Raw genomic sequence first — 8,690 nt, 5'->3', positions numbered from 1 at the left:
GATTCAACCATATATTAGATAGTATTACATTTGTTGGCTTACCTAACAAGGGTCTGGTTGTGTAAATCCCACACTGCAATGTTGCCATCACTACAACAGGAGAAGCAGACCTTAGAATCAGGGCTGATAGCCAGAGCATAGCAGGCAGGCGCGGATGAGGTCAGCTCTGCTTTTATACGTGGTGTGGGAGCTGCCAGGTCCCAAATGGATAACGTGCTGGCTTCCCCTCCAACAATCAGAGTGCATCCATCAGGCAGTAATTTACATGATCTAATATAGTTATCTCTGTTCTGTAAAAGAAAGATTGCCATTTTGCTTCTTACAATACTTTTAAGTAAATGTTTACTGATAGCATTGCATATAGGAACAATGATAAAACATGCAAACATATTAAAAGGAAAAATGCAGCTGAAAATGAATAGTAAATACGTGAGTCTCCTTTAGAGACATTAATAAGCCAATAATACATTTATTCTCAAGTAGCAAAATATGAAGTTCCTTATTTACTTTATAAAATTACACTTCTGTTCCCAATGCAAATATTACATATGAGCCAATACAAACTTCCGCTATTTACAGTGGAAGTTTATGATTAAAGATGGGGGAAACAAGCACCATTTAAATAAAATATATATATATATATATATATATATATATATATATATATATATATATATATATATATATATATATATATATAATCTCAATATCTAATTTTATTTTTCCTTAATTAAAAAATCCTTTGTGTTCATGGAACGTTTATCTCTAAAATTGGAAATAATTCAACTAGTTATTGCTAAATATACTTAGAGCATATGCAAAACAATTGACCTTAAAAAGACTTTGTAAATCATTTAACTGACTAAGACAAAGAAAAGTGTCAGAAGTGAAATATTTAACTTATAGATTTATATAAATATAAAACGGCTACAAAACAAATGTGGAGTAATGACTTTTTGAGGTACCAGATAATGAGCGAGGGAAAAACATAATTTATGCTTACCAGATAAAATCCTTTCCTTCCTGGCAGGGAGAGTCCACAACTTCATTCCTTACTATTGGGAAATACAACACCCAGCCACCAGGAGGAGGCAAAGACACCCCAGCCAAAGGCTTAAAATTGCCCTCCAACTTCCTCATTACCCCAGTCATTCTGCCGAGGGAACAAGGAAAAGTAGGAGAAACAGGGTATAAAAGGTGCCAGAAGAAATATTATAAAAAGGGAGCCACCCATACAAAAAATAAATTACGGGCGGGGTCGTGGACTCTCCCTGTGAGGAAGGAAAGGAATTTATCCGGTAAGCATAAATTATGTTTTCCTTCCATAAGGCAGGGAGAGTCCACAACTTCATTCCTTACTGTTGGAAAAACTCTACCCAAGCTCCATAGGACACAATAAATAACGGGAGGGAAGAGAAAAAATAGGCGGGCCCTATTCTGAGGGCACCACAGCCTGCAAAACATTTCTCCCGAAAGCTGCTTCAGCCGAAGCAAACACATCAAACTTATAAAATTTAGAAAAAGTGTGTAATGAGGACCAAGTAGCCACCTTACAAATCTGATCCATTGAGGCTTCATTCTTAAAAGCTCAAGAGGAAGACACTGCTCTAATGGAGTGAGCCATTATCCTCTCAGGAGGCTGTCGTCCCGCTGTCTCATAAGCTAAACAGATGACACTCCTCAACCAGAAAGATTGAATAGTCGTAGTAGCCTTCTGCCCCTTACGCTTCCCCGTATAGATGACAAAGAGGAAGATTGTCTGCATTCCTTAGTAGCCTGAAGATAGAACTTCAAGGCACGAACCACATCTAGATTGTGAAGCAAACGTTCCTCCGCTGGAGGATTAGGAAACAAGGAAGGAACAACAATTTCTTGATTAATGTTACAATTCGATACCAACTTAGGGAGGAACCCTAGTTTAGTGCGTAAAACCGCTATATCAGTATGAACAACAAGATAAGGGGGGATCACATTGCAAAGCAGAAATCTCAAACTCTGCAAGCAGAGCCATTAGCCAACAAAAAAAAAGAACTTTCCAAGATAACAATTTAAATGTCAACAGTATGCATAGGCTCAAACGGAGCCTGCTGCAAAGCACTAAGAACAAGATTAAGGATCCAAGGCGGAACCCCAGATCTAAACACGGTTCTGATCCTAGCCAGAGCCTTAAAGGACTGCACATACTCAGCCAATCTTTTGTGCAGTAACATCGACAGGGCCGATATCCGTCTCTTCAGGAAAGTAGCAGATAGGCCCTTTTCCAGTCCATCCTGGAGGAAAACTAAACTTCTGGCAACCTTAACTTTATACCAGGAAAAGCCACGCTCCTCACACCAGTACAAGAAAGTTCTCCACACTTTATGGTAGATACGACAAGTAACTGGCTTACGAGCTTGAACCAGAGTGTCAATAACACTCTGAGAACCCTCTTTTGGCTAAGACTAAGCATTCAATCTCCAGAGTGTCAGCCTCAGAGAATCTAGATTTTTATGAACGAAAGGACCCTGTATCAGCAGATCTCTGCGACAAGGTAAACTCCACTGAGGAGATGAGGACATCCCCACCAGATCCGCAAACCACGTGCTTCTCGGCCACAATAGAGCATTCAGAATCACAGATGTTCACTCCTGCTTGATGTGAGCCACCACACAAGAAAGAAGCAGTAATGGAGGAAAAAGATATATGAGACTGAACCTCCATTGTACTGATAGGGCATCTATCAATTCTGCCTGATGATCCCTCAACCTCGACCCTGTACCTGGGTAGCTTGGTGTTGAGATCTATCTCCGGCGTCCCCCACTCGCTGCATATCTCTGCAAACACCTAGGGGTGAAGAGACCATTCCCCTGGGTGAAAGGATTGTCTGCTGAGAAAGTCTGCTTCCCAGTTGTCCACACCCAGAATATGGATCGCTGACAGCGTACATTTGTGAGTCTCTGCCCACTCTAGTATCTGAGATACTTCTCTCATCGCCAAGGAACTTCTTGTTCCCCCTTGATGGTTGATATAGGCAACCGAGGTGATATTGTCTGATTTCAATCTGATAAACTGGGACAAACCTAGAAGGGGCCAAAAGCCCTAAAAGGCATTGAAGATTGCCCGGAGTTCCAAAATATATATTTTTTTATATATTTATTTATATCCAACAGTGCATACAAGTAAACCGTTTACATATCTTCTCATCGCACTGAGGACAAATGTCTTGCTACATATATGACAAAAAGAAAAATCAAGGACATTTGTACCAACAATAATAAACAGATAGCTTACTCGAATGCAATATCTTTAACGTACTACTAGCTGTTCAAATAGCTATTACTCATGTGATCTAAGTATACATTAATGGAAAATTATATTATAATTTCAACAAAATTAACCAACAAAATATCTTACTGTAATACAATTATATATTCACAAGCTTATACCAGCTGAAAAAAAAAATCCCCTTTTGGATAAATGAGGAGAGAAAAAAAAAAAAAAAAAGGTATGCTCTGCATTCAAAACAAAGGAAAACAAAGGAAGACAATAGGGTCATACACAACCTGCAGGATGTTGCATATCATCCTTTCTTTTAACCCCTTTTTAAATAGGAAAACTTTAATAGTCTAGAATATCTTGTGGTAGGAGTGGGCACTCGCCGACCCTCAGTCATTGTTATACGTCAGAGTTCTTAACACAGTTAAAAATCAACTATCAGCACTGTAGAGAAATCAAGACAAAAACAAAAAAAAAATACTCCGAGCCCGATCTCATCAACCCTCCTTGTATGTCTATCCTTCTGCCCCTTTAGAAGGTAGTTTCCTTTCTTGGATCCAAAGAGTGAGTGAATAGATTTGATTTTTTTAGCCCAGCAACAAATTGTAGCTGGACCTCCAACGTAAAAGAAGTAATAACATTTTCCCCATTTAAGCAGGTACTCTTTCAGCTTTTTGTCCGAAAAATAGGTCATCGCTATTTTCTCTAGGATGATTACATATGCAATTACTTTCTTGAAGGGTACAAAAGAGGAAGCCTTCTTGGCCTTCCAGTTTAATAAGATCAAATTCCGAGCTGTTTGGGGACTATTTACTTAACTGGGCGGGCATAATATAGACTCTGTTGATAAGTTTACAGTGTGATTCTTTCCATGCCACCGAAGTAGAAGCCTTTCCTGCCAATCCAAAACTTTCCTGTATGGTTTCCTGTGTTAACCTAGGAAAAAAAAACTGTTCCCAGCATAAGAGGAGAAGATTCAAATGTTTCTAGTCCAGGTCATTAATCAAAATGTTGTAAGGAAATAAAATGGAATATTTACTTTGTCTATAAAAATTTATCACGGGCTCCAGATTCCCAAGACTCCAGGAGAAGTTCGCCTTGCCTATGTACTCTGAAAGAAAAAGCAGCAATTGTAGATAGGCGAAAAAGTTAGGTTTGCGTAAGGATTAAAAATATTGATCGGAAGGGAGGACTCCCGAGTCCACAGACCTTCTGGCTTCTTGGCACCCCAAACTGCTCCCCAGCCCGAAAGGCTTGCGTCCGTAGTCATTCTCCCAGGATGGTCTCAAAAAGCAAGTGCCTTTGGGACAGATGATCTGGACAGTGTCACCAAGAGAGTGAGTCTCTCGACAGGCTGTCCAGCACAATCTGTTGAGACAGATCTGAATGGTCGCCATTCCATTGTCTCAGCATGCATAGTTGTAAGGGTCTGAGATGGAATCTGGCAAAAAGAAAGCTGTCCATGCAGGGCACCATGAGTCCAATTACCTCCATACACTGAGCTCCTGAGGGTCTCAAGAAGGCCTTGAGGGCAAGACATGCAGAAGCTAGCATGCAACGTGTGATCTGTGAGGAATATTCTCATGGAAATGGAGTCTATTATAGTTCACAGGAAATTCACCCTTGTACTTGGAGTAAGAGAACTCTTTTTCAAGTTTATCTTCCATCCATGTGATTGAAGAAGACTGAGAAGGGACTCCTAATGTTCTTCTGCTAGATGAAAAGATGGTTCCTGTACCAAGATATCGTCCAGGTAAGGCACTACCACAACACCTTGTGTTCTGGCAACAGCTAAAAGAGTCCCTAGAACCTTTATAAATATCCTTGGAGCAGTAGCTAGGCCAAACGGAAAAGCAATGAACTGGAAGTGCTGATCTAGAAAAGCAAACCTCAGGAACTGAAAAAGTTCCCTGTGAATTGGCACGTGAAGGTATGCATCCCTCAGGTCTATAGTCGTCATAAACTGTCCTTCCTGAACTAGAGGTAGGATTGACCATATTGTTTCCATCTTGAAAGAGGGGACATCCTATTTCCTTGAGATACAACCTCCAGGACCCAAGGATCCTGTACATCCTGGAACCAAGCGTCTGAAAAAAGAGAGACAGTCTGCCCCCTACTCCATCCGATCCCAGATCGGGAGCCACCCCTTCATGCCGATTAATTCCATCAGTAACTGTGGAGATAATGGAGTCTGGCCCTGGACCAAATAAAATCTTCCACTTGAAGGGAAGAGAAAGTAGTCTGAATTTAGAAGTCATATCCGCAGACCAAGACTTCGTCACAGATGGAGTTAGCCATTCTCGGTGCCTAAATTCTCTCCTGAATATCCTCGAGGTGAGTCTCCACCTCAATGAGCTCCGACAGAGTGTCACACCAGTAGGTAGCTGCTCCAGCAACCATGGCTACAGCTTCCGACAGTTGAAATAAAAACCCTGTATGTTGAAACATCTTCCTATGAAAATTTTCAATTTTTTTTTTTATTTATAGGCTCTCTAAACGAAGAATTATCCTCCAGAGGGATAGTAGTATGCTTAGCCAGCGCGAAAATGGATCTCCACAAATCTAATTGAGTCAGGAACCGGGAATCATTTTTTAAAAAGTAGCCGAGGGGGCAAAAGAAGTTCCTACTCTTTCCCATTCGTTACTAATAATGTTCGTCATCTTAACTGGCACAGGAAGTCAGGGGGCCCTTCCTATCTTCGTGAAACCTGTTTAATTTAGGGATCTTGGGCTCCTCAGGGAGTGTAGCCTCTGGAACCTCTAGAGTAGATAGAACCTCCTTTAGATTTAAAATTAAGCATCTGCGTTTTTTTATTAAAGGATGGCTCCTCCGCTGAAGGAGATTAAACCTTTTAACGCAGTTGAATTCCCTCCAAATTTTTCTGGGCTTTAACGCCGATGGACGGAATACAACGTCCTAACTAACCTGATGGCTTCCCTAATAGGATCGCGGTCTGGAGGGTGTGCCTAGCATCATAGGGACGCCCCCTGATGCGATCCCATCATTGAAATCTCGTGATCATGTGCACGATCCCGAGATCACCGCCAAACACCGCCAATTGTAACTGCGTGGAAAAGCCCTCTCCAGATGAAGGATTAGTTGAGCTGCGGGGAACTGCATGTGGAGCGGGTAATGTAGAGAGAGTAGTAATGTCTCGGGACCCAGATTCCTGAGAAGTAGACCGCTCAGAAGGGCTAATAGCACTATGAGTATTAGCAGGCTTGTCTCCCTTCTTAGACTTTAGTGTTTAGGCAAATGAAACAAAATTGAGCAGGTGGGCAAACTACAGCCTCCTCACAATATAAACAGGAATTACTAATCAGTACAGAAGGAGCGGAACCTTCTAATGTAGTATTAAGAGTCCTCCATAGCTTTGTATATACCAACAGGAGGACAATAAAAAGTAAACACTTTTTTAAAAAATGGCACCTTAATACTCCCAATGGCTGGGGCACTCACCACCTCCTAGACCCAGATAGCCAACAGTGAAAGCGATCTCCTTAGGAGTGATGTCTGCAGCAGGATCTTAAGAAATGAAAAAGGGCGCCAAGCTATTATGAGCTGCGTAACACTTCAAAAACGAAAGTGAAACCTGTTTGTTCCAAGCCAAAAACACACAGCCTATGAGCCTTAAAAAAAACTCACATTAATCAGTATAAAACCCCAAACTGTTCAAATCTCCTTGAAGGAGATATTAACCCCTGAACCTATTGAGGAATAAAAGGAGCCACACTGTGACCCTGTATAGCGTTTTACAATGTATATTTAAAAAAAAAAAAAAAAAGTCTTACCCTCCAGGATCCATGCTGTGGAACAGGCACAGCCTCTCAAGTGTGACAGTCTTGCAGCAGCGATTCTGACACTGACTTGAGTGTGTAGCAGCAAGCAGTGAAACTCATCAACACTGATTGCTCAGGAGCTGTTAGCGACAGTCTGGATCGGTTCGCAGAAAAACTTTCCCTGCATCTCCAGACTAACTTTCATCAATACTCTCACTGAGAGGTTGACATGATTACTTAAAACTCCAGTCCTTTCTCGAAGGGAACATACCCATACAGGACTATCCAAATCTTCTGACACTTCTCTGCCACCTCCAATAGTGACGAAAGGCAAAGAATGACTGGGGGATAGGCAAGTGGGAGGGAAATTTAAGCCTTTGGCGGGGGAGTCGTTTGCCTTCTCCTGGTGTCCAGGTGTTGTTTTTCCCAACAGTAAGGAATAAATTCGTGAACTCTCCCTGCCTTATGGAAAGAAAATAATATCTATCTGTCCATTTAAGGAACTAGCTGACAAACCTTTATCCAGACCTTTTTGGAGAAAGGAAAGTATCATAGGAATTTCAATTTTACTCCAAGGGAATCCCTTGGATTCACACCAACAGGTATATTTTTGCCATATCTTATGGTAAATCTTCCTAGTTACAGGTTTTCTGGCTTGAACCAGAGTATCTATGACTGTATCTGAAAACCCACGCTTAGATAGAATCAAGCGTTCAATTTCCAAGCAGTCAGTTGGAGACTAGATTTGGATGTTCGAACGGACCTTGGACTAGAAGACCCTGCCTCAAAGGTAGCTTCCATGGTGGAGCCGATGACATATTCACCAGGTCTGCATACCAAGTCCTGCGTGGCCACGCAGGGGCTATTAGAATCACTGAGGCCTGCTCCTGTTTGATCCTGGCTACAAGCCTGGGAAGGAGAGGGAACGGTGTAAATACATAAGCTAGGTTGAACGACCAAGGCGCCACTAATGCATCCACCAGTGTCGCCTTGGGATCCCTGGATCTGGACCCGTATCGAAGAACCTTTGCGTTCTGGCGAGATGCCATCATATCCATATCTCGAATGCCCCATAGTTGAGTTAACTGGGCAAAAACCTCCGGGTGGAGTTCCCACTCCCCCGGATGAAAAGTCTGACGACTCAAATAATCCGCCTCCCAGTTGTCCACTCCTGGGATGTGAATTGCAGATAGGTGGCAGGAGTGATCATCCGCCCATTTGATGATCTTGGATACCTCTCTCATCGCTAAGGAACTCTTTGTTCCCCCCTGATGATTGATGTACGCTACAGTCGTCATGTTGTCCGACTGGAACCTTATGAATTTGGCCTTTGCTAGGTGAGGCCACGCCAGGAGCGCATTGAATATCGCTCTCAGTTCTAAAATGTTTATCGGAAGAAGAGACTCTTCTCGAGACCATAGACCTTGAGCTTTCAGAGAGTCCCAGACCGCACCCCAGCCTAAGAGACTGGCGTCGGTCGTGACAATGACCCATTCTGGTCTGCGGAAACTCATTCCCTGAGACAGGTGATCGTGAGACAACCACCAGCGGAGAGAATCCCTGGTTACCTGGTCTACTTGAATCTGGGGAGACAAGTCTGCATAGTCCCCATTCCACTGATTGAGCATGCACAGTTGTAATGGTCTTAGATGAAT

At 42.2% G+C, this 8,690-nt stretch overlaps 1 protein-coding gene across 10 annotated transcripts in view; it reads right to left on the bottom strand.

The window, feature by feature from the left end:
* Positions 1–8,690, bottom strand: part of TLE1 (TLE family member 1, transcriptional corepressor) — a 97,256-nt gene that overhangs the window by 11,749 nt on the left and 76,817 nt on the right. For all 10 annotated transcript variants that reach the window (XM_053702460.1, XM_053702461.1, XM_053702462.1 and 7 more), the window contains one exon: positions 43–290. In XM_053702460.1, the coding sequence (XP_053558435.1) occupies positions 43–290 (248 nt within the window). The remainder of the gene's footprint in view (positions 1–42; positions 291–8,690) is intronic.

Source organism: Bombina bombina, chromosome 2, assembly GCF_027579735.1.
Source record: "Bombina bombina isolate aBomBom1 chromosome 2, aBomBom1.pri, whole genome shotgun sequence".
Classification (NCBI taxonomy): Eukaryota; Metazoa; Chordata; class Amphibia; order Anura; family Bombinatoridae; genus Bombina; species Bombina bombina.
This window is presented reverse-complemented; position numbering and strand designations above follow the sequence as displayed.